A 27,226-nucleotide genomic window follows, 5' to 3' on the forward strand; every position below is an offset into this window, starting at 1 on the left:
CCTCCGATTTAGACAGTCTTTGCTTGTTAATAAGAAATACGTTGTTTACTTTCCGAACACTTGTTTACAAAAACACGGTAAGAAAGTTTGAAATTATTTTCTGATCTCCTTTTGAATTGCGTGTTAGAGGCCTATCTCGTTAAAGCCTCAACCAGCCAGACTGCCAGGCAGAGGTGGGAGGGAACAGTTGTCGTAAACGTGCGTGTGTAAAAAGTAATTCCTTTAATGGCTGGTTAGCTAGGTAACATTTATTTGTTTGAAACAGCCACTTAAATCCAACGAATACTACTTTTATTTAAGTGCTTAATCGATGTAAATGTGTTTATTTGTGTGATTTTAATAATCTGGGGAAATTGCGTCTCTAATTGGTAGTACTATTTTAGCTAGCTATTAGCTTTCTATGTGGTAATGTTAGTTAGCTTCTTGCACAGGCAACTGGCTGTGCGGATGGTGATGCTTGAAATGCTGGTTGAATCATAGGGACCTCCAGAGAAAGCCAATGTATTTGCTAATTGGCTAGCTAAGTCTCCGCTCTTCTGATTTGGTTGACGTTAGTGGGATCCTTGGGATGTACTCCAAACCTTAATAACCGTAAAGCTGCATTATATAACTTTTGGGTCTACTCCACCAAATTTACATAGAAGTGTTAGTAATAGCTCTGTCATTCTCATTGAAGCGGTTCGATCTTTTCTTTGCGCTATTTCTATGCTTCCCTTGAGTTTCGTTTTTGCCTCTTTTTACTTTTGGTTTTGTACACAAGTTTCAGCAGAAAATATTTCTAAGCTGTTTAAATAGTACAATTATTCTCGACACCCCTCAAACAGAACTCTGGACCTCGAAGCTTTTCAGTTGTTGCCCTCTAATCAGGAACTGATTTAGACCTGGAACACCAGGTGTGTGCAGTTCATTTAAAGGTAGAACAGAACCAGCAGGCTCTGGACCTTGTAGGGTAATAGTTGAATACCCCTGCTCTACATTGCCTCATTTCAGTTTGTGATAAAACAAGCAAACTTGCAACCAGGAATTGGCTGTGCGATTCTGCACATTGCAGCTTTAAGCCATATCCCAATAATGGACGAAAGGAGCCTAAAATACTCCTTGGCTTTTAAGGACCTTACTGGTGGACTAAACTCCACTCCGTGGTGAAGGAAGTTTATGATTAACTTCACCAATTGCGTGGAGATGAGACCAGGGCCCGTATTCACAAAGCATCTCCGAAAAGGTCCTAGGAATCCTGTTAAAAGCTATTTTTTAAGACTAAAAAAACTCCCAGCTCAGAGGAGGTTTTAGGATAATGTTAAGACACTGCCCAGACAGTCTGATCCTGGCATAAAAATCAACTCATGAAAGTTTCTCGGCTGGTAATCACAACAGTTTGAGGTACCGCAAAGGAAAAATAGTTATGACGCTCATTGACATTGTTGAAAATGATGGGGAATAACAAATCACGAATGCATTGCTAGCTGTGCATGCTTTAGACAACCACAGTGAATGTTATTGTCAAATGTTGCAATGGTAAAATATTTGATATCATTTTCACCTGACATGATCACTTTTGCCTACTGTTAAAAATCACTCCTCCGTTTCTTGGTTGCTAAAATTCTAATAGTTAGCCTAATTTCAGTTTGACAAAACAAGCAAGTATAGTTTAGAGAAACAATGTACCATCTAAACAGCTTTGAAATATATTTTCCATAACCAAAAATATTGTGTTTGGAGCTGGTGTACAAAAGGGAAATATAAAAAACATGGAATCACAGAAACCGCGCACATAGAACACATCTACCACTTCTTAGACTAGCTTTCAATGAGAACGACAGATTTCTACCACATTACTATATGAATTTGGTCTGGTCACCCAAAATGTTACAGCTTTAATTCTTTGATAATACGTTGGAAGGAAAAAAAGTGATTACTTGAGTTTGTGGTTAGAAGTATTTAAGCATTTCTGAATCATTTTCAAAAGCATGTAGGTGTCGATTTATTTATTGATATTTCTATTTCATCATTCTTTAAACAACTCCAAAACAATTGCACATGGTGCAGGAACCACTGACCTACTTTTTTCTATTATCAAGACACCTGCTGCTAACTCTGCCCTCAACAGGCAGTTAACCCACTGTTCCCAGGCCGTCATTGAAAGTAAGAATTTGTTCTTAACTGACTTGCCTAGTTAAATAAAGGTTGAAAAAAATATATATAAAAATACAGCCCCAGGCTTTGGACTCTTGCTCTGACTACATCAATTTGCCTAAGGTCAATATTTTAAAAATAACATGTATATTTGTCTCTATCTATCTCACACACGGTCAAAAAATTTAGAACACCTACTCATTCATTATTTGTACTATTTTCTACATTGTAGAATAATAGTGAAGACATCAAAACTATGAAATAACACATGGAACCAAAAAAGTGTTCAAGAAATAAAAAATAAATGTTATATTTGATGACAGCTTTGCGCACTCTTGGCATTCTCTCAACCAGCTTCACCTGGAATGCTCTTCCAACAGTTTTGAAGGAGTTCCCACATGCTGAGCACTTGTTGGCTGCTTTTCCTTCACTTTGAGGTCCAACTCATCCTAAACCATCTCAATTGGGTTGTGATTGTGGAGGCCAGGTCATCTGATGCAGCACTCCATCACTCTCCTGGGTAAAATGGCCCTTACACAGCCTGGAGGTGTATTTTGGGTCATTGTCCTGTTGAAAAATAAATGATAGTCCCACCAAGCGCAAACTAGATGGGATGGCGTATCGCTGCAGAATGCTGTGGTAGCCATGCTGGTTAAGTCTGCCTTTAATTCTAAATAAATTACTGACAGTGTCACCAGCAAAGCACCATCACACTTCCTCCTCCATGCTTCACGGTGGGAACCACACATGCATAGATCATCCGTTCACCTACTCTGCATCTCACAAAAACACGGCAGGTGGAACCAAAATCCAATTTGGACTCATCAGAACAAAGGACAGATTTCCACTGGTCTGATGTCCATTGCTTGTGTTTCTTGGCCCAAGCAAGCCTCTTCTTCTTATTGGTGACCTTTCGTAGTGCTTTCTTTGCAGCAATTCGACCATGAAGGCCTGATTCACGCAGTCTCCCCTGAACAGTTGATGTTGATGTCTGTTACATGAACTCTGAAGCATTTATTTGGGCTGCAATTTCTGAGGCTGGTAACAAAAATGAACTTATTCTCTGCAGCAGAGGTAACTCTGGGTCTTCCTTTTCTTTGGCGGTCCTCATGTGAGCCAGTTTCATCATAGCACTTGAAAAAACTTTCAAAGTTCTTGGATTGTTCTGTATTGACTGACCTTCATGTCTTAAAGTAATGATGGACTGTCGTTTCTCTTTGCTTATTTGAGCTGCCATAATATGGGCTTGGTCTTTTCCCAAATAGGGCTATCTTCTGTATACCACCCCTACCATGTCACAACACAACTGATTGGTTCAAATGCATTAAAAAGGAAAGAAATTCCACATTCACTTTTAACAAGGCACACCTGTTAATTGAAATGCATTCCAGGTGAGTACCTCATGAAGACTGTGCAAAGATGTCATCAAGGCAAAGAGTAAAGATAAAGAAAAACCCTGGAATGAGTAGGTGTCAATATATACACTACTGTTCAAAAGTTTGGGGTCACTTAGAAATGTCCTTGTTTTTCTATGAAAACATACATGAAATGAGTTGCAAAATGAATAGGCAATATATAGACAAGGTTATAAATAATGAATTTTAATTGAAATAATTGTGTCCTTCAAACTTTGCTTTTGTCAAAGAATCCTCCATTTGCAGTAATTATAGTCTTGCTGACCTTTTGTTGATGTAATCGGAAGAGATTTCACCTCCCACGAGTTGGATTGGCTTGATGGGCACTTCTTATGTACCATGTGGTCAAGCTGCTCCCACAACCGCTTAATAGGGTTGAGATCCGATGACTGTGCTGGCCACTCCATTATAGACAGAATACCATCTGACTGCTTAGTTTGGAGCTCTGTTTTTTGGTCATTGTCCTGTTATAGGAGGAAATTGGCTCCAATTAATCGCCATCCACAGGGTATGGTCTTCATGATCCCTTTTACCCTGTACAAATCTCACACGTTACCACTACCAAAGCACCCCCCAGGACCGCCACATTGCCTCCACCATGCTTGACAGATGGTGTCAAGTACTCCTCCAGCATCATTTCATTTTTTCTTTGTGATCTGAACACCTCAAACTTAGATTTGTCTGTCCATTCCACTTTTTTCCAATCTTCCTCTGTCCAGTGTCTTCTTTTGTCCATCTTAATCTTTTATCTTTATTGTCCAGTCTGAGATGGCTTTTTCTTTGCAACTCTGCCTAGAAGGCCAGCATCCCGGAGTCGCCTCATCACTGTTGACGTTGAGACTGGTGTTTTGCAGGTACTATTTATTTAAGCTGCCAGTTGAGGTGTCGGTTTCTCAAACTAGACACTAATGTACTTGTCCTCTTGCTCAGTTGTGCACCGGGGGCCTCCCACTTATCTTTCTATTCTGGTTAGAGACCGTTTGCGTTTTTCTGTGAAGGGAGTAGTACACAGCGTTGTATGAGATCTTCAATTTCTTGGCAACTTCTCGCATGGAATAGCCTTCATTTCTCAGAACGAGAATAGACTGACGAGTTTCAGAAAAAAATGTATTTGTTTCTGGCCATTTTGAACCTGTAATCAAACCCATAAATGTGTCTTCCACATTTAACTCAACCCCTCTGAATCAGAGCGGTGCGGGGGCTGCCTTGTGGGTCAACTGCCTTGCTCAGGTGCAGAACTACAGATGTTTACCTTGTCAGCTCGGGGATTTGATCCAGCAACCTTTTGATTGCTGTCCCAAAGCTCTAACCGCTAGGATACCTGCCTAGTTCACTCAAGAAAAATCTTCAAACTGTACGCAGTGCCTACAACCTGGTTTAGGTTATCAGTCAATCCTACCAGGGTATTTACAAATAGCACAGAAATAAAATTGCTAGGCATATTTAAGAAATTGCTTATTCCAGTTACTAATAAGCAAGCACCCATTAAGAAAATGACTAAAAATGGTTAATTCCCCGTGGATTGATGAGGAATTGAAAAAATGTTATGGTTGAGAGGGGGTCGAGGCAAAATGAATGACAAATAAGTCTGGCTGCACAGATGACTGGCAAACGTGTACTGTATATTGAGAAGTCGTGATTAAACTAAACATACAAAAATACATTCTAGAAAGAATGATAGTTTTGGAGTTCCTTAAATGAAATTTTGTGTAAAATGGTGAACTCGGCTCCATCCGCCATTGAATCAGATGGCTCATTCATCACAAAACCCATTGATATTGCCAACTACCTTAATGATTTTTTCATTGGCAGGATTAGCAAACTTTGGCATGACATGCCAACAACAGACTCTGAATCTACACATTAGAGGTCGACCGATTAATCTGCTTGGACAATTTTTAATTGGGGACGATTTCAAGTTTTCATAATCTTTAATCAACATTTTTGAATGCCCGATTGATTACATTGCATTCCACGAGGAACTGCGTGGCAGGCTGACCACCTGTTACGCGAGTGCAGCAAGGAGCCAAGGTAAGTTGCTAGCTAGCATTAATCTTATCTTATAAAAAACAATCTTAACAATCACTAGTTAACTACACATGGTTGTTGATATTTCTAGGTTAACTAGCTTGTCTTGCGTTGCATATAATACATGTGGTGCCTGTTAATTTATCATCAAATCACAGCCTACTTCGCCAAACGGGGGGTGATTGGAAAAAAAAAAAAAAAGTCATTTGTGAAAAAAGGACAATCGTTGCATGAATGTACCTAACCATAAACATTAATGCCTTTCTTAAGGTTGCCGCCTTGCAGTGCCTTGGACCGCTGCGCCTCTCGAGAGGCCCCACAGAGGGTGTTCTGTGGGGCCTCGTCTTTGTCTTGTCATGTCCCGTGTCTGTATCTTTTTTTTGTTTTTTTCTTCGTATATATTTTTTACCTCAATTTTGACATACACTCCTGCCACCTGCCTCACCCATTGTGGTATAGATCTGCTATTTTCTATACTTTATAACCGGAACCCCCAACAGAAGCTAACCAGATAGCCACTGCTAGCGGTCATCAGCTAACCTCAGCCCGGTCAACTCCTGCCAGTCTGCACATCTGCCACATCTCCGGATTCCTACCAAAAGCTCTGAACCTTGTCACCTGGATTATCTCAGCTAGCTAGCTGCTATCCGAGTGGCTACTCCTGGCTAACGTCTCTTTCCTGAAGCAAGCACCAGTTAGCCTGGAGGCCCTGCTAGGCCCATCTCTCAGTTCGCTGAAGAGGTCCATCAGCCACTTATTGGGCTACAATACCTATTTTGCCAGTGGGCCTGGACCCCTTTTTACTGCCAACACGGAGCCCTGTCGATCCATCACGATCAATCTGCCCGAGGGGGTATCAACAGACTCCTCCGTCACGACGTCCCCTGAAGGCCCATCTGCTGGCCCCAGCCTGCTAGCTGTCTGAATTGCCGTGTCTCCAGCTCGCCTAGCTACTCACTGGACCCTATGATCACTCGGCTACACATGCCTCTTCCTAATGTCAATGTGCCTTGTCCATTGCTATTTTGGTTACTGATTGTCTTATTTAACTGTAGAGCCTCCAGCCCTACTCAAAATGCCTTAGCTAGCCCTCTTGTTCCACCTCCCACACATGCGGTGACCTCACCTGGTTTAAATGGTGCCTCTAGAGACAGTACCTCATCGTCACTCAATGCCTAGGTTTACCTCCACTGTATTCACATCCTACCATACCCTTGTTTGTACATTATGCCTTGAATATATTCTTCCACGCCCTGAAACCTGCTCCTTTTACTCTTTGTTCCGAACGCACTAGACAACCAGTTCTTATAGCCTATAGCTGTACCCTTATCCTACTCCTCTGTTCCTCTGGTGATGTAGAGGTTAATCCAGGCCCTGCCTGGCCTTGCTCCACTCCCATTCCCCAGGCGCTCTCAAAAAAAAAAAAGCCCATACCGATTTTTAAAATGTATTTGTAATAATGACAAAACAATACATCAATAAAATCATTTTAGCCTCAAATAAATAATGAAACATGTTCAATTTGGTTTAAATAATGCAAAAACAAAGTGTTGGAGAAGATAGTAAAAGTGCAATATGTGCCATGTAAGAAAGCTAACGTTTAAGTTCCTTGCTCAGAACATGAGAACATATGAAAGCTGGGGGTTCCTTTTAACATTTAATATTCCCAGGTAAGAAGTTTTGGGTTGTAGTTATAATAGGAATTATAGGACTATTTCTCCCTATACCATTTGTATTTCATTAACCTTTGACTATTGGATGTTCTTATAGGCACTTTAGTATTGCCAGTGTAACAGTATAGCTTCCTTAACTCTCCTTGCTCCTAACTGGGCTCGAACCAGGAACACAACAACGACAGCCACCCTCGAAGCAGCGTTACCCATGCAGAGCAAGGGGAACAACTACTCCAAGTCTCAGAGCGAGTGGCGTTTGAAACGCTATTAGCGCGCACCCCGCTAACTAGCTAGCCATTTCACATCACATCTTTACACCAGCCTAATCTCTGGAGTTGATAGGCTTGAAGTCATAAACAGCAGAGCTGCTGGCAAAATGCACGAAAGTTCTGTTTGAATGAATGCTTATGAGTCTGCTGGTGCCTATCATCACTCAGACTGCTCTATGAAGTCCTAGACTTAATTATAACATAATTACACACCGAAATGCGAGCCTTAGGTCATTAATATGGTAGAATCTGGAAACTCATCTCGAAAACAAGACGTTTATTCTTTCAGTGAAATACGGGACCGTTACGTATTTTATCTAACGAGTGGCATCCATCAGTCTACATATTCCTGTTACATTGCACAACCTTCAATGTTATGTCATAATTACGTAAAATTCTGGCAAATTAGTTCGCAATGAGCCAGGCGGCCCAAACTGTTGCATATACCCTGACACTGCGTGCAATGAACGCAAGAGAAGTGACGCAATTTCACCTGGTTAATATTGCCTGCTAACCTGGATTTCTTTTAGCTAAATATGCAGGTTTAAAAATATATACTTATGTGTATTGATTTTAAGAAAGGCATTGGTGATTATGGTTAGGTACACGTTGGAGCAACGACAGTCCTTTTTCACGAATGAGCACTGCATCGATTATATGCAACGCAGGACACGCTAGATAAACTAGTGATATCAACCATGTGTAGTTATAACTAGTGATTGTGATTGATTAAGTTTAATGCTAGCTAGCAACTTACCTTGGCTTCTTACTGCATTCGCGTAACAGGCCGGCTCCTCGTGAGGCAGGTGGTTAGAGCATTGGACTAGTTAACCGTAAGGTTGCAAGATTGAATCCCTGACCTGACAAGGTAAAAATCTGTTAACCCACAGTTCCTAGGCCATCATTGAAAATAAGAATGTGTTCTTAACTGACTTGCCTAGTTAAATAAAGATGAAATAAATGTGTAAAAAAAAAAAAAAGATAATAAAATCTGCAAAATCGGTGTCCAAAATTACCCATTTCCGATTGTTATGAAAACTTGAAATTCGGCCCTAATTAATCGTCTATTCCGATTAATAAGTCAACCTCTAATCTGGACCCTCTCTTTCTAAAAATTATTGTTGCAACCCCTATTACTACCCTGTTCAACCTCTTTCATATTGTCTGAGATCTCCAAAGATAGGAAAGCTGCAACGGTCATCCCCTTCTTCAAAGGGGGAGACACTCTAGACCCAAACTGTTACAGACTTATATCTACCCTGCCTTTCTAAGGTCTTCGAAAGCCAAGTTAAACATCGCCGACCATTTAGAATCCCACCGTACTTTCTCCGCTATGCAATCTGGTTTCAGAGCTGGTCATGGGTGCACCTCAGCCACACTCAAGGTCCTAAAAGTTATCATAACTGCCATTGATAAAAAAAACAATACTGTGCAGCTGTATTCATCGACATGGCCAAGGCTTTCGACTCTGTCAATAACCACATTCTTATTGGCAGACTCAACAGCCTTAATTTCTCAAATGACTGCATTGCCTGGTTCACCAACTACTTCTCAGAGTTCAGTGTGTCAAATCAGAGGGCCTGTTGTCTGGACCTCTGGCATTCTCTATGGGATGCCACAGGGTTCAATTCTCAGGCCGACTCTTTACTCTGTATACATCAATGATGTCGCTTTTGCTGCTGGTGATTCTCTGATCCAACTCTACGCAGACGACACCATTCTGTATACTTCTGGCCCTTTGGACACTGTGTTAACAACCCTCCAGGCAAGCTTCAATGCCATACAACTCTCCTTCCATGGCCTCCAACTGCTCTTAAATGCAGTAAAACTAAATGCATGCTCTTCAACCGATCGCTGCCCGCCTGTCTAGCATCACTATTCTGGACGGTTCTGACTTAGAATATGTGGACAACTACAAATACCTAGGTGTCTGGTAAGACTGTAAACTCTCCTTCCAACTCTCCTTCCAGACTCTCATGGCTCCAGGTCATCTATAAGTCTTTGCTAGGTAAAGCCCCGCCTTATCTCAGCTCACTGGTCACCATAGCAGCACCCACCTGTAGCACGCGCTCCAGCAGGTATATTAAACTGGTCACCCCCAAAGCCAATTCCTACTAGTTGACTCCAACGTGGCGGCTATGTGACTTATTCTGAGCGCCGTCTCAGGTTATTGCATGGTTTTATTTTTCCGTAAAGTTATTTTGAAATCTGACACAGCGGTTGCATTAAGGAGAGGTATATCTATAGTTCCATGTGTATAACTTGTATTATCATCTACATTTATGATGAGTATTTCTGTTGAATTGATGTGGCTATGCAAAATCACTGGGTGTTTTTGGAACTAGTGAATGTAACGCACCAATGTAAACTCAGATTTTTTAAATATGAACTTTTTCAAACACAACATACATGTATTGTGTAACATTAAGTCCTATGAGTGTCATCTGATGAAGATTATCAAAGGTTAGTGATTCATTTTATCTCTCTCTGTGCTTTTTTCTCTCTCTCTTTGGCTGGAAAAATTGGCTGTGTTTCTGTGAGTTGTTGGTGACCTAACATAATCGTTTGTGGTGCTTTCCCCGTAAATCCTATTTGAAATCGGACACTGTGGTGGGATTAACAACAAGACTACCTTGAAAAAGATATGATACATGTATGTTTGAGGAATTTTAATTATGAGATTTCTGTTCTTCTGAATTTGGTGCCCTGTACTTTCACTGGTTGTTGTCATATCGCTCCTGTTAACTTCTTATGGCTGCAATCCCGTTTTTTTATATTTTTTATTCTCTAAGGATCTGGCACTGCGTAAAGCCTGGGTATCTATTTATGCTGGTGACTCAACATTATATACACTACATGACCAAAAGTATGTGAACACCTGTTCATCAAACATCTCATTCTAAAATCATGGGCATTAATATGGAGTTGGACCCCCTCTCTGTTACTATAACAGTTTTCTACTAGATGTTGGAACATTGCTGTGGGGACTTGCTTCCATTCAGCCACAAGCATTAGTGAGGTCGGGCACTGATGTTGGGCAATTAGGCATGGCTCACAGTCATTGTTCCAATACATCCCAAAGGTGTTCGATGTGGTTTTGGTCAGGGCTCTGTGCAGAACAGTCAAGTTCTTCATACTAAACTCGACAAACTATTTCTGTATGGTTAATGTACACAGAGTTAACATCAATGACATGCATGTCAATCTCTTGGCTTAAAGTAGAGGAGTGACTTCGTCACTATTTGTCTTTTGTGAGAGGTATTGAAATGTTGAAAGCACGAGCTGTCTGTTCAAACGACTAGCACACAGGTCCGATGGCAACCCATGTATACCCCACAAGACATGCCACCAGGGGTCTCTTCACAGTTCCCAATTCCAGAACCTACTCCGGGAAACGCACAGTACTACAAAGAGCCATGATAACTACATGTAACTCTATTCCACATCAAGTAACTCATGCAAGCAGGAAAATCTAATTAACAAAACAAAACTACACCTTATGGAACAACGCACACTGAAGAGAGACATATACTTATACTAGCACTCTATACACACATGCACACACTTTAAAATTGTTGTATGGTGGTATTATACATTTTGTGCTGTAATGATATATTATTTTGTTTCATTTGTAGTTTTTTTTTGTGCCTTAATGTGTTTGCACCCCAGGAATAGTAGCTGCTGCCTTGGCAATTACATGTTCTTTTTAGAGTCAAATTGTCTCCGTTTACACACAGGTGTTCGGAGACATATCTAATTAGCTCATGCAATCGACTGTCTTCCTTCTGTTTTCATTAAAACAAGCGCTGTAACATGGAAGTGTGGGAACCATATCAAGGTGTATAGTGATTTATCCTTTTTACGATTTCTTGCGGATATGAAAGATGTGTTCCTTTATGCTTCCAAAACCATACCGCAAGCAAAGCGCTGCATGTTGAGAGTAAGCATTGGGGCTCTTAGTATCTTCTGACCGGGTGTGTTTTGCTATCGTCAATAGGCGATAAAGGTAGTTAGTGTCTGAATGTCTTACCATAACCCTTACCATAACATTTTTACATTTCCACGTCAATGAGGACATCCAGCTGACGTCATCTAAGGATCTCAGATAGCAAGGACCCTTCTGATTTCAGGTTAAGGTGGTGGATAAATTGTCTTACTCAGGCCGTTTACAATTGAAAAAAATTATAACAGTTCTGGTCTGCTTATGGGGTGGCTCTCCCATAGGCACCAATACCAAAGATATTGTGCCATTGCGATAGCAGCCGGGTCTGGTTAGTTCATTGACTAACCAGAAAAAATGAGGGAGTGGGATGCCTAGCTTCCTCTTCAGTCTCTGGTTTCATTTTGGTGATTGTTCCTGTATGTCATTACTACGATCTACAATGTTGTTCATTTGACTTCAGTTTTAGCTAGCTAATAACATAATCAATCACTACTACTGACTTGTAGTGTAGTGATATCATTTTGTGTAATTTTAGTAAAGTTTTGTGTGTCAATGTATCTACTAGCTATACCAGTATGTCCCAGATGCAACTCAAACGCTGAGTCCCTACACCCTATACACTAGTCCCTACACCCTATACACTTGTGGTAGTTGTAAAGGTTCTAATTAGTTGCAATATGATGAAACTTCCACCTAACCTATCAGGACAAGGTGGAGCTATTTCAATATTGTTTGCACTTGTCAAATGTTCTCAGATCTCCACTGGAGCATAGGAGTCCATTTGGGATTTCGCCCTAGTCCCTGGAGCAAATGCAGTTAACTTTGTAGTAAATTATTACAACAAACTTGCAGTCAGTAAACGTATCACTAAATCTGACTTTAAAGGGAGCTCTGTGTCACATGTAAATTCAATGCAAACCATAAGCAGAGCATGCATTTGGGGCTACTCCACTGTCTGCAGAACTCCTCCTTTTCCCTCAGAGGCTACTTTTGCTTTTATATCCCACGGCCGTGGTGTTGTCTACATGACTTATGACCCATTTACACCACCAGACAGACCACCTGCTGGTAATTTAGTGGGTCAATCCTGTTAGATGCTCTGTGTGATTGGTGCTACCTACGCACTGAAATCCTACCCGGCATATCTAACAATATCAGTTGATTTATTTAGGCACTGGAAACCTGTTAGTCACATTGTGCCATGATGATATTACAGACAATCCGCTGTTACTGTGCAGGTTCTTAAATACGACAACATACAATTCCGTATAGTGCAGTGAATTCTGCACAATCTGCATCTTCAAGTAGGATGGTAGTGAACCATTAGATTGTCAGGAAATAATGTGAGTTTGAAATAGGATGCTTTTGGGTGGTTTAGGGGCTGTTTCTGTAAAAGTCTTTCATCCTCTAGCCACAGAGCTAGTCTTCAAGACAAATTTTTGTCACAGACAACTCTGTTCACAGTTCTCCCAACTAAGCATAGGTTAGCTGTAGTATCTAAAGAAACAGCATTATCTAACTTCCTCTGTATTTATTTGTTTTTGTCTAACAGCAATGAACAATGACCATAGTTGACAGATCTTCAGAGAAATCTGACCACGAGTCAGTCGGGTGCAAGCGCTCCGGATCGCTGACCTTCCCCGGCGGCGACGGGAACGGGATGGACGGCGGGTGCTCCAACTGGGGGGCGGGGGGTCCCTCATCCTCCGACACCCCCAGGGTGAAGACCGGGGGCTGCGTGGGCCCAACCCCTGGAGCCACTGTCTACAGCAGCAGTGCTGCCATCACCGCAGACAGGCCCAAGGAGCAAGGTGAGGAGGGTTGATGTGCTCAATTCTGAAGTCTTTTGACGCTAACAGATAGGGATGGGGCGTCGGACGCATGAGCACCAATGTGAAGTTCATAGCAGCATATCAAATTGAGTGTCAAATGAAGACCAAGTCTATATTTTTTGGGAAATGAAGGCATTGCTGCATCTTTCTACCATTTTCCACCTTAAAAATTAGTTATAAGTAAAGGCTTTGATTTCTGGATAAACAGATGGAAAAGGGGTCTTAGTTTTTCTGGTAGATGTTTTCTATCATAAATCCATCAAAACACAATGTTGACAAACTAATGTCAACAATTGTATTTAGTAATTGAAATTGTTTACCTTCTGTAAGTTTAAGAAATATTTCCTTGTGGGTTTTTGGAAATAGAATTACATCTTTAAAGGTGCTACACATGAGATTTTTTTTTAAATTGTTGCATTGTAATTTCAGAAAATGTCCATTTTATATATATATATATATATGGCACTAATAGTGGAATGCTAGTGTTTCACAGTATTACTTACCCACCAGTTTTGTGATTGGCTGGGATATCCGCCTATTGATTTCTCCCGCCGGAGTGGCATCTGTCAAACTGGGAAAGCTGTTTTAGTGTTTGCAGAGGTTGCATGGCCTGTATCCAGTGCGCGCTTTATGCACATGTACAAAACATTAGGAATTACCTTCCTAATATTGAGTTTAGAGGTCGGCCGATTTAATCGGAGTGGCCGATTTTAATTAGAGCCTATTTTCAAGTTTTCATAACAACCGGAAATCTGTATTTTTGGACACCGATTTTGCATCTTTAAAAAAATATTTTTAACTAGGCACGTCGGTTAAGGACACATTCTTATTTTCAATGACGGCCTAGGAACGGTGGATTAACTGCCTCGTTCAGGGGCAGAACGACAGATTTTCACCTTGTCAGGTCAGGCGATTCAATCTTGCAACCTTAGAGTTAACTAGTCCAACGCATTAACGACCGTTGCACTCCACAAGGAGACAGCCTGTTACGCGAATGCAGTAAGCCAAGGTAAGTTGCTAGCTAGCATTAAACTTATCTTATAAAAACAATCAATCATTACATTTACATTACATTTAAGTCATTTAGCAGACGCTCTTATCCAGAGCGACTTACAAATTGGTGCATTCACCTTATGACATCCAGTGGAACAGTAGTGCATCTAAATCTTTTAAGGGGGGGGGGGGGGGGGTGAGAGGGATTACTTTATCCTATCCTAGGTATTCCTTAAAGAGGTGGGGTTTCAGGTGTCTCCGGAAGGTGGTGATTGACTCCGCTGTCCTGGCGTCGTGAGGGAGGTTGTTCCACCATTGGGGGGCCAGAGCAGCGAACAGTTTTGACTGGGCTGAGCGGGAACTGTACTTCCTCAGTCGTAGGGAGGCGAGCAGGCCAGAGGTGGATGAATCATAATCACTAGTTAACTACACATGGTTGATGATACTACTAGATATTATCTAGCGTGTCCTGCGTTGTGTATAATCTGACTGAGCATACAAGTATCTAAGTATCTGACTGCGCGGTGGTAGGCAGAAGCAGGTGCGTAAGCATTCATTCAAACAGCACTATCGTGCTTTTTGCCAGCAGTTCTTCATGTGCGTCAAGCATTGCGCTGTTTATTACTTCAAGCCTATCAACTCCCGAGATTAGGCTGGTGTAACCGAAGTGAAATGGCTGGCTAGTTAGCGCGCGCTAATAGCGTTTCAAACGCCACTCGCTCTGAGTCTTTGGGTGGTTGTTTCCCTTGCTCTGCATGGGTAACGCTGCTTTGAGGGTGGCTTTTGTCGTTGTGTTCCTGGTTTGAGCCCAGGGAGGAGCGAGGAGAGGGACGGAAGCTATACTGTTACACTGGCAATACTAAAGTGCCTATAAGAACATCCAATAGTCAAAGGTTAATGAAATACAAACGGTAGAGGGAAATAGTCCTATAATCCTATAATAACTACAACCTAAAACTTCTTACCTGGGAATATTGAAGACTCGTGTTAAAAGGAACCACCAGCTTTCATATGTTCTCATTTTCTTAGCAAGGAACTTCAGCTTTCTTACATAGCACATATTGCACTTTTACTTTCTTCTCCAACACTTTGTTTTTGCATTATTTAAACCAAATTGAACATGTTTAATTATTTATTTGAGGCTAAAATGATTTTATTGATGTATTATATTAAGTTAAAATAAGTGTTCATTCAGTATTGTTGTAATTGTCATTATTACAAATAGTTTTTTTATTTTTATCGGCCGAATTAATCGGTATCGGCTTTTTTGGTCCTCCAGTAATCGGTATCGGCATTGAAAAATCATAATCGGTCGGCCTCTGAGTTGCATCCCCCCCCTTTACCCTCAGAACATCCTCTATTCATTGGGGCATGGATTCTACACGGTGTCGAATGCGATCCATAGGGATGCTGGCCCATCTTGACTCTAATATATCCCACAGTTGTCAAGTTGGCTTGGTGTCCTTTGGGTGGTGGACCATTCTTGATACACACGGGAAAACTGTTGAGCATGAAAAACCCAGCAGCGTTGAAGTTCTTGACACAAACCGGTGCACCTGGCACGTACTACCATATCCCTTTCAAAGGCACTTAAATATTTTGTCCTGCCTAATTACCCTCTGAATGGCACACATACACAATCGTTGTCTCGAGGCTTAAAAATAATTTTTAAACCTATCTGGTATAAGAGTACCACCTCGACAACAGCCAGTGAAATTGCAGGGTGCCCAATTCAAAACAAAAATCCAATAATTAAAATTCCTCAAACATACAAGTATTATACACAATTTTGAATATCAACTTCTTGTAAATCCAACCATAGTGTCAGATTTCAAAAAGGCTTTACTGTGAAAGCACACCTTGCGATTATGTTAGGTCAGCACCAAGTCACAGAAAACCATACAGCCATTTTCCAGCCAAGGAGAGGGTTCACAAGTCAGAAATAGCGATTAAATGAATCACTAACCTTTGATCTTCATCAGATGGCACTCATAGGATGACTCATGTTACACAATACATGTATGTTTTGTTTGATAAAGTTCATATTGATATCCAAAAATCTCAGTTTACATTGGCGCGTTATGTAATACTCATCATAAACAATGATAAACGATACAAGTGTTAAACATACGAATAAAGAAACTTCTCCTTAATGCAACCGCTGTGTCAGATTTCAAAAAGCCTTTACTGCGAAAGCACAATTTGTGATTGTTAGGTCAGCACCTAGCCACGGAAACCCATACAGCCATTTTCCAGCCAAGGAGAGCGCCACAAAAGTCAGAAATAGCATTAAACGTAATCACTTACCTTTGATCTTCATCTGGTGGTACTCCCAGGTCTCCATGTTAGACAATACATGTTCAATAATGTCCCTCTTTATGACAAAAAGTATCCTAAATCTACTAATTATATGCATATCCTATCTTCTGGGCCTGAGGCAGGTTAATCTGGACACACTTTTCATCCAAAATTCCGAATGCTGCCCCCTACCCTAGTGAGGTTAACCTGTCTCCTCCCCTTTATCTGCACTGATTTGAAGTGGAAGCCTAGCGGTGAAGAGTGTTGGGCCAGGTCGCTGGTTCGACTCATCGAGCCAACTAGGTGAAAAATATGTCGATGTGCCCTTGAGCAAGGCACTCAACCCTAATTGCGCCTGTGAGTCGCGCTGGATAAGAGCATCTGGCCTCCCGGGTGGCGCAGTGGTTAAGGGTGTTGTACTGCAGCGCCAGCTGTGCCATCAGAGACTCTGGGTTCGCGCCCAGGCTCTGTCGTAACCGGCCGCGACCGGAAGGTCCGTGGGGCGACGCACAATTGGCCTAGCGTCGTCCGGGTTAGGGAGGGCTTGGTCGGTAGGGATGTCCTTGTCTCATCGCGCACCAGCGACTCTGTGGCGGGCCGGGCGCAGTGCGCGCTAACCAAGGTTGCTAGGTGCACGGTGTTTCCTCTGACACATTGGTGCGGCTGGCTTCCGGGTTGGATGCGCGCTGTGTTAAGAAGCAGTGCGCCTAGGTTGGGTTGTGTATCGGAGGACGCATGACTTTCAACCTTCGTCTCTCCCAAGCCCGTACGGGAGTTGTAGCGATGACACAAGATAGTAGCTACTACAACAATTGGACACCCCGAAATTGGTTTAACAAGCTACATCAATAAGGGATCGTAGCCTTCACCTGGTCAGTCTGTCGTGGAAAGTACAGGTGTCCTTAATGTTTTGTACACTTGGATGTGACCAGCTTTTTGCCTGTTTCACTAATCCAGCTCGGGGTAGGTCGCTTTCTTTGCAGTGTCTTTACAGCGAAGGGAAAGGGTTGCCTAGCAGTGTGCGTGCTCACTCCACCAGTGGTGTGGTGGCTGCTTGGGCATTGTTCAGGGGCATGATGATTGGTGATATCTGTGCTGCAGCGAGTTGGTGTTCTGTTTTGAGGTTTTATTGCTTGGACGTAACTGTTCCCAGTGTGGCAGCGCACAGGTTGGGCATTTATCTGAGTTACCACAATTCCCTGTGGGTTTGGAACTTGGGCTGCCTTGGGGTGCAGCAACGCGTAAAGCGCGCATTAGCAAGGTTACCACAGTTTCCTGTGGGTTTGAGCCTTGGCAGCGCGCGAGTAAAAGGTTTTGCCCTGGTTCATTGACTATAGTCAATGCTATGCAGTGCGCTTGTGCTCTTTTACAAAGTCACGACAGGTGTTCTGTTTTGTACTTGCGGTTACTTGTACGCGTTCTGACATTTTCAGGCTTGCACAGTAAGTATTGTTCTTGGAACCTTTTTTGGTCTATGGACTTGAGCTGCAGTGGCAGCGTGTCAGTATCCATAGCCAAATTACAGCAGGTTTTGGTTACCTATATGAGACTCGACAGTTCAGGCCTCATGAGGCTCTCTGACAGTTCAGGCTTCTCAGATAAGTATTAGGGGAAAAGGGTGTCTTCTGTAAACCCTTTTTGGTGCCTGTGGAACTTGTGTGTGCTTGGGTTGCTGAGGGCCTCCTAGTTTTTGGTACCCTCTGAGCAGGCTTGGGACGTGATTCTAAGTCCCCATAGTATGTTATACTGAGTGACTGACTGAAAGGGAATATACAGTTGTGAAAATAACTACTGTTCCATGAAGGAGGGACCGAGGTATAACATATGTTGGCCCTATGCCGTCAGGCATAGGAGTGGAACTGATTGCAAGTCCTAGTATTATAGCCAGGACGGCAGGGCTTCCGAGGGCGTGCTTGGCATTCATTGGCTCGTTGAATGTGGTTTCTTCTTTTTTTCGGGTGAATGTGATTGGCCGTTGACTCTCCATACTATTTTATACCTCGTTCCCTCCTTCAGTGAACAGTAGTTATATTCATAGCTGTACATTTGTTAAACTTTCAAATCAATGTTTGTGGTTTGGCATACATTTTAAAGTTTTTAAAAAACAGAGTCAAAGCGTAATTCCATTACTGTGGTATTGCCCGGCATCTTTGTTTGCAGGGCTCCAAATGCATAAAATTACAGAAGGAAAGGACCCTAATTCATTGGAAAATAGTCTTGAAAAATGTAATTTATGCCCGATTGTAATGAATGAAATCTTTCAAGACTATATTCCAAACAGGGAGTGCTGAGTTGAGTAGTGGTTTCCCAGATCTCTTCTCATAAGTGACTGCCTTAACCGGTTCCCCTACACGTTTCTATTATACTGGCCCAGTTATGTAACCATATTGCGGTTTTGAGGGGTGTAAATAGCCTGATGTACCCTGAACAATAGATCCTGTGGCGCCACATGTTATGTCACTAAACAAGAAACACAGCATCTTTCTGCTGTCCCCACCCACCCATCAAATATGCCTAGTTTTCAATTCAAAGAAATTGATTGTCAATTTGAAAGTGCCTTCAAGTTGGAAGCAGTAAAAAAAATGTATTCCCACTGATTTATCTACCAGGCAACGCTGTATTTCATTATTGCAACAAGAAAATAACAGACATCTGTGATTTGAGGCTGCTTTCACACAGTTGTGCAATCTGGAAGACATTTGTAATATGTATTTTACCGTTGGTTTCCCTTTCCCCTCCGCAGTGGTGCTGACCAGTGGGGACGGCATCGCCTTGCCCCAGAAGGTGCTGTTCCCGGCCGAGCGGCTCAGCCTGAAGTGGAACCAGGTCAACCGCATCGGATCAGGTCTCCAGAACCTGGGCAATACCTGCTTCCTCAACTCGGCTCTGCAGTGTCTCACCTACACTGCTCCCCTCAGTAACTACATGCTGTCCCGGGAGCACTCTAAAACGTGTATGTAGATAATAGAACCAGGGGCTCTTTTGTTTATATTACATTTTCATAATGCAAAGCAGGAGAAGGTTAGAAAGAGAAACAAAAGTAATATTTAGACAAAGAAGAGTGGCTTCAAATTGATCAGTGTATGTTGATTCTTTGCCTAAAGGCCCAGTGCAGTCAAGTTTTTCCTGTGTTTTATATACATTTCCACACTATGCACTTGGAATAATACTGTGAAATTATGATAATGCTCTGTTTGAAAAGACTGCCTGAAATTTCAGCCTGTTTTGGTGTGATGTACTTTTGAACTGCCAAGTGACATAACCAGGTGGTAAATTAGTTAATAGACCAATAAGAAAGAGTTCTAAACCGCTCTGCCAATAACAGCTAGTTTTCAGTTTCCCCTACGCACTAAGACCACTCCCAGACAGACCTAGCAAAAATCTGGCTTGAGAAATTGCTTTTTTTTTTTTTTACCATTTTAATTGAAAACACAGTAAGATACTCTTTCTCCCCCCCCCCTGAAATTATTTGATATTGAGATCAAACTGGCTGCATTAGACCTTTAATGCCTATTTACCCGATTAACCGCCTCTGTGTTGATGTTCAGGTCATGAGCCTGGATTCTGTATGATGTGCACCATGCAGAATCACATCACCCAGGTCTTTGCCAACTCTGGGAATGTCATCAAGCCCATCGGAGTCCTCAATGAGCTCAAACGTGAGTAGTATTTACTTTGGAATCAGAGGGGGAAAGACTTTCGCACAATGTGGATAGGAATTAGTCTTTGTGCAAATGTGTTGAAAGCCATTACAGCTAACCAACCTGTCAGCAAAAATTGTTTTCCATACAAAAATGGAAGGAGAGTTGAGACTGCATCACAGGTGTAGAATTCTGGGAAACCTGGTCAGCAAAATTGGTTTTCCTCCTGAAAATATAGAGTTGATTCTGTAATTTTTGGAGGGAAAACTGACAGTGTCAAAGTCTCATTTATTATGTTGCTTCTTCGCCTGTCTATACCTCTGTCACACCTGTGCAGGGATTGCAAAGCATTTCCGTTTTGGTAGCCAAGAGGACGCCCATGAGTTCCTGCGGTACACAGTGGATGCTATGCAAAAGTCCTGCCTGCCCGGAAGCAAGTAGGTGTTACACTGAAACTCACATCTCATCTGACCCACATTCACATTTCACTTACAGCACAGAGTGAGACATGATTAATAAATCATGTTTCAGTGACCATCTCCTATACACTAGGGACCCTTAACTGACTTTAGGAAGCCTTCCTCCTATGTAGAGTGGAGGGCTATTCTGCCCTCCATCAGGTTGCCTCTACTCTCTGGAATTACTTTTGCTCTATTTCTTCTGCTGTCTTCCTCCTCAAAGGGCTAGGACAGTGTGTCCCAATGAGAAATTAAATTAAGGCTATCTCGATTTAAATGATCCTGTGTGTACACATAGCCAGCAATTTCCCTTGAAGCTATTGGGAGTCGCTGATTAGCATCTTTAATGGTTTGACGTTTCCTTTTTCAACAGATTGGACAGGCAAACACAGGCAACCAGTTTCATCCATCAAGTCTTTGGAGGGTATCTAAGGTCCAGAGGTAGGCTTATTAGTGCTAGCTTGAAAAAATATATATATGTACCAGTCAAACGTTTGGACACACCTACTCATTCAAGTATTTTTCTTTATTTTATTTACTTTTATTTATTTTTCTACATTGTAGAATAATAGTGAAGACATCAAAACTATGAAATAACACATGAAATCATGACGTAACCTAAAAAGTCAAAATGTATTTTATACTTGAGATTCTTCAAAGTTGCCACCCTTTACCTTGATGATAGCTTTGCGCACTATTGGCATTCTCTCAACAAGCTTCATGAGGTAGTCACCTGGAATGCATTTCAATTAACAGGTGTGCCTTGTTAAAAGTGAATTTTGGGAATTTCTTTCCTTAATGCGTTTGAGCCAATCAGTTATGTTGTGACAAGGTAGGGGTTGTATACAGAAGATTGCCCTATTTGGTAAAATACCAAGTCCATATTATGGCAAGAACAGCTTAAATAAGCAAAGAGAAACGACAGTCTAAGACATGAAGGTCAGTCAATGTGGAACATTTCAAGAAATGTTTAAGTTTCTTCAAGTGCAATCACAAACACCATCAATCATTATGATGAAACTGGCTCTCATGAGGTCCGCCACACGAAAGGAAGACCCAGTTACCTCTGCTGCAGAGGACAAGTAAATTTTCGTTACCAGCATCAGAAATCAAATATAAAATACATTTTTATTTGTTTAACAGTTTTTTTTGGTTACTACATGATTCCATATGTGTTATTTCATAGTTTTGATGTCTTTATTATTATTCTACAATGTAGGAAATAGTAAAAAGAAACAAAAACCCTTGAATGAGTAGTTGTGTCCAAACTTTTGACTGGTACTTTGTGTATGTGATATATATGATGCAGATACAAGCATGGCTTGCTTTTGCGGTATTAGGTATCTGTAAAGAAACTTTATAAAATACATTGGATTGATATACTTTCTCTGTGTGTGCTGCTGGACACCATTAGAACTTTTTGAAGAGGCAATTATGATTAGATGACTGTCATAGTTGTTAATAGGTACGATATTATCTAATAATTGTCTATGCTGTCTTTTTACAGTAAAATGTTTAAACTGCAAAGCAGTCTCTGACACGTTTGACCCTTATTTGGATGTCGCTTTGGAAATCAAGGTAACAGTGAAGTACCTTTTTCATGGTGTACAGTGAGGAAACCTGTCAAACCTCTTTCTAAGAATACATCATTGACACGTGTCACCCGTGTTACCTTTCAGACTGCTCCCAGTATCACCAAAGCACTGGAGCAGTTTGTTAAGCCTGAGCAGCTAGATGGAGAGAATGCCTACAAATGCACTAAGTGAGTATATCTGTATTCATTTATTGTTAGTCTCCGCATAGTGCTGCCTAAACCAGTGTTATTGCAACCTTGTGAACTGCGTTTTTAGTTTCATTAGTTTTTATAACCGTTCCAACTGTGTGTGCAGGTGTAAGAAGATGGTTCCAGCCTCTAAGAGATTCACCATCCACCGCAGCTCCAATGTGCTCACCATCTCACTGAAGCGCTTCGCCAACTACAACGGGGGCAAGATCGCTAAGGTAAGTTCAGAGTACGTTATTAGTAACAGAAACATTAACATGGACCACTTCTTTTAAGAACTGTTTTATGTAGGTTCATGCTCTACAACATCCGCAGAGTACGACCCTGCCTCACACAGGAAGCGGCGCAGGTCCTAATCCAGGCACTTGTCATCTCCCGTCTGGATTACTGCAACTCGCTGTTGGCTGGGCTCCCTGCCTGTGCCATTAAACCCCTACAACTCATCCAGAACGCCGCAGCCCGTCTGGTGTTCAACCTTCCCAAGTTCTCTCACGTCACCCCGCTCCTCCGCTCCCTCCACTGGCTTCCAGTTGAAGCTCGCATCCGCTACAAGACCATGGTGCTTGCCTACGGAGCTGTGAGGGGAACGGCACCTCAGTACCTCCAGGCTCTGATCAGGCCCTACACCCAAACAAGGGCACTGCGTTCATCCACCTCTGGCCTGCTCGCCTCCCTACCACTGAGGAAGTACAGTTCCCGCTCAGCCCAGTCAAAACTGTTCGCTGCTCTGGCCCCCCAATGGTGGAACAAACTCCCTCACGACGCCAGGACAGCGGAGTCAATCACCACCTTCCGGAGACACCTGAAACCCCACCTCTTTAAGGAATACCTAGGATAAGATAAAGTAATCCTTCTCACCCCCTTAAAAGACCTAGATGCACTATTGTAAAGTGGCTGTTCCACTGGATGTCATAAGGTGAAAGCACCAATTTGTAAGTCGCTCTGGATAAGAGCGTCTGCTAAATGACTTAAATGTAAATGTAAATGTACCGGTCACATTTTTACTGAAATCTTTAATTGGGGAGATATCATCTCACATGGCCTTGCTCTCTCTCCCCTAGGACGTGAGGTATCCTGAGTGCCTGGACCTGCGTCCCTTCATGTCTCAGTCCCACGGGGAGCCCCAGGTCTATGTGCTCTATGCTGTCCTGGTGCACTCTGGCTTCAGCTGCCACGCTGGACACTACTACTGCTACGTCAAGGTAAGCCCCAACATAGACGCAAAACCACTGTTAAGACTGCTCCTAAACACACTCCAATCAATCAATGAGAGAGACTGCTTACAACCTCCAAGCGAATAAGCCTTTTACCACTTCTATGTAAGCCTGATGTATTTGATTACATATGTCTTCTACAGGGGGTTATGGTTACTATGGTGTCCGTGTGACGTACTGTATGTTTGTGGGATGCATGTCTATAATTTCTCTCCTTCTCCCCCCACTTTCTCTCAGGCTAGCAACGGCCAGTGGCACCAGATGAATGACTCCTCTGTATCAGTCAGTGACATCAGATCAGTCCTCAACCAGCAGGCGTACGTCCTCTTCTATATCAGGTGAGTAGCTAGCTCCCATTCACCTTTTTGTTTGAATGATGAAAAATATATCGGAGCGTTGAAGCATTAAGTGTGTTTCTAAAATGAAGTCTGCTTGACGATGCAATAGTCCTGTGCAGGATTTCCCTTTTAGTGGTTGTTTCTCATCTGTGATGGGTGCTGCCTGTTCTTGCCACCAGGTCACCTGATCTGAAGAACGGAGGGGACTACAACCACATGAGTCAGCCCCCTGGACAGTCGTCCCCCCGCCCCATCCTCACACCCCGGGTCAACATTGGGCCACGACACACCAACACTTGCTTCATAGGACCACAGCTGCCCCCACACATGGCCAAGGTACAGCCTCAACACACACTAGCCTCTGCACAATCTTCTGTTCAAAAGCAACGTGTAATAACTGTCTTTTTCTCCCCCAGAACACCTTTCACAATGGGAACGGCTCCCTAAGGGACTTCCCCTCTGGCTCTAAGCCCAGCAGTGGGAGCAGCAGCATGGGCAAGACTAGCTACGGCCTGCTCTCCTCTTCTTCCTCTTCCTCTCATTCTCTAAGCTGTCCTACAGGTATCCCTGACACTGCCAAGCGTCAGAAGCTCTCCTTCTTCATCGGTCAGGGCAAACAGATCCGCTCCTCCTCTTACGCCCAGCCGTCCTCCTGTTCTTCGTCACAGACTACCTCAGACATGTCCGCGCCGCGGGCTCCTTGCATAAACGGTACACCCTCCGTTAACGGAAACGGTCATGGAGCCTCATTCCTGGTGCCGTATGGCCAGGAGTCATCGGAGGAGTCTGACCAGGAGGGAGGCAGCGGTCTGGAGAACGGCACAACCAAGCCTCACGTTAATGGGAGGAAGGGAGGGCCCATCCCCAGAGTGCTGGCCCTCAAGCCCAACGGCATCAGTAACGGCCAGGCCACCATGCACCATAACGGGTCTGGGACAAACGGCTCCTCCAAACTCAGCCAGATCGGACATCAGAATGGACACCACAAAGTTAATGGCATCAAACACCCGGAGAAGGTACTTCAGTCGAGACACGCACACATATTTAAATACTTTACTTGAATCCACACATCACATTACATTTGCAGAATCTTCACACACACAAGCAGCTGTGTATTATCTGTGTTGTTGTTGTGCAGGTCAACGGTCATGTACTGTCTCCTGGGTTGGGTCCCAGCATTTCTAATGGGGTGGAGTCTCACCACAGTGGCCCAAGGTGAGTGTATCGCCTCGTGTACACCGGTTGCACCAAACTGTGTTCCGGCAGAAGTCTGTTTATTTGATTGTGAGGCTGCGACTCCTCTGCCGGACTAGGTTGTGGTGCGTGGCACTGCGTGCAGTGTGCCACATGCGTTGGTTTGCCGTGCAATAACAGAAGTAAACCACACAAAAAGTAATGTGTAGCATGATACTTTTTGTTGTGATGCGGTGCATGGATTGTGAAGACTACGTGAGATGTGCCATACAGCAATAACCTGTGTGCACGCAGCATTAGATTGTTTTACCTATTTTGTTTTATCAGATTCTCTCATGATTATTTTGATGTACAGTAATTCATGAATGCTATTGATGTATTTTTCTACAGCAAAGAGGTGTATAGTGCCATCCCCAGCCAGGACAGCCCGTCTCAGAGCCTCCACAGTGCCGACAGAGATAGCCACCTCTCCCCAACCCCAGAGAAAAGGACAACAACTCACTCTGACCCCCTCCCTCACCACCCACCATCAACCACTGCTAACCCGCCATCCTCATTGGCCGATGTTGGCGCTAAGCCACCTACTGACACCATGAGGGAATCCAGCTCCACCTCCAACCCTGGGGCCTTACCCCTCCAGCCCACCCCCCACTCCCTCAGAACCCTAGTCTCTCCAGCCTTCTCCCAGCCCCTCTCTGGACCAGGCCTGGGGACCACAGAAGGCCTCGGCGCACCACACAGCAGATCTGGGGAGAACGTCAGGGAGACTGAGAACAGCCCAGCAGCAGGGCTGGATGGACGGCTGGACGGCAAGCCCAGCTCCAGAGAGGGAAGAGACCGGATGTATTCTTCTGATCGGGATAAGGGGAGAGACCGACTATATTCTTCGGACCGCGATAAGGATGGAGACCGGCTGTACTCTTCTGACCGGGATAAAGACGGAGAAAGGAATGGGTACCACCGTGACATGAGCCGTGAACGCAACTGGGACCGTGACTCAGACCGCTATCGACACCGGCGGGACCACAGAGATCGAGAACACCACCGAGACCGAGAACACCACCGGTCGTACCGTGATCGCTCGGCCAGCCGGGACAGACACTGGGAGTCAGAGCGTCGCTGGGAGAGGAACGCCTACCACCCCAGGGACAGGGACCGCTGCCACCACCACTACCACAGACCCAGAGAGAACAAGGAGAGGGACAGGAGGGAGCACAGCCTCCCCCACAGAGAGGAGCCTCACGGACGCTCCAGGTGGAGGGGGAGAGGGGTGACCGTAAGGACAGGGGTGATGGTAAGAGGGGTTACTACCCTTCACAGGAGGAGACCCCCCTGCCCACCCCACTAAGCTCCAACACCAAACCCAGTCAGCCCCCCACTAGCCCAGACCTCTCCCCAGCCAGACCAGCTCTGGAGAAACGACCCGATCCTCTGAGAGAGGACAGCGTTGAGGAGCGTCGGGCCAAGAAACACAAGAAGAGCAAGAAGAAGAAGTCCAAGGACAAAGCTAGGCGTCGAGAGAATGGGTAAGGCAGTCGTATTTTTTTTCTACGTGTATTTTATTACCTCCACAATAATAGACAAGGTGCCAGAGAAATTCATTCAGTTACTTTAACCCTGACCTGCGTGTTCTTTCTTCAAGGACCTCTGATGTGGATTCCTCTGACAGGGCTGCCGATGGCAGCAGGTCCTCCAAACACAAGAAGAAGAAGAAGAGGAGGCACGACACTGACATGGAGGACGAGAAGTCCCGCTCTACCCAGAGTTCCGAGGGGCACCGTGACCCCAACGCCCCCCGGGAGAGTCGCAGGGCGAGCAGCAGTGACGAGGAGAGGGCGAGCAGGAAGCGACGTTACCAGGACGATGATGGCTCTGACAATAGCTACCCCGAGAAACACCATCGCTCCGATGACGATGACAACAAAGACCGCTTCTTCTCTCGCAATATATCGCCGACAGCCACCTCTCACAACGCATCGCACCACCACCTCAACGGGCACACAGGTAAGAAACG

General features: G+C 43.6%; 1 protein-coding gene across 1 annotated transcript in view; it reads left to right on the forward strand.

Moving 5' to 3' along the window:
- LOC115144235 (ubiquitin carboxyl-terminal hydrolase 42) overlaps positions 1-27,226 on the forward strand; it is a 30,343-nt gene that overhangs the window by 647 nt on the left and 2,470 nt on the right. The window contains 16 exon segments of the mRNA XM_029685108.2: positions 13,014-13,272; positions 19,328-19,537; positions 20,133-20,243; positions 20,563-20,662; positions 21,057-21,124; positions 22,191-22,261; positions 22,363-22,445; positions 22,573-22,684; positions 23,528-23,668; positions 23,918-24,018; positions 24,198-24,354; positions 24,435-25,034; positions 25,157-25,233; positions 25,603-26,468; positions 26,471-26,738; positions 26,855-27,216. Coding sequence (XP_029540968.2) covers positions 13,023-13,272; positions 19,328-19,537; positions 20,133-20,243; positions 20,563-20,662; positions 21,057-21,124; positions 22,191-22,261; positions 22,363-22,445; positions 22,573-22,684; positions 23,528-23,668; positions 23,918-24,018; positions 24,198-24,354; positions 24,435-25,034; positions 25,157-25,233; positions 25,603-26,468; positions 26,471-26,738; positions 26,855-27,216 — 3,577 coding nt within the window. The 5' untranslated portion in view covers positions 13,014-13,022.

The sequence above is a fragment of the Oncorhynchus nerka genome, linkage group LG16, assembly GCF_034236695.1.
Source record: "Oncorhynchus nerka isolate Pitt River linkage group LG16, Oner_Uvic_2.0, whole genome shotgun sequence".
NCBI lineage: Eukaryota > Metazoa > Chordata > Actinopteri > Salmoniformes > Salmonidae > Oncorhynchus > Oncorhynchus nerka.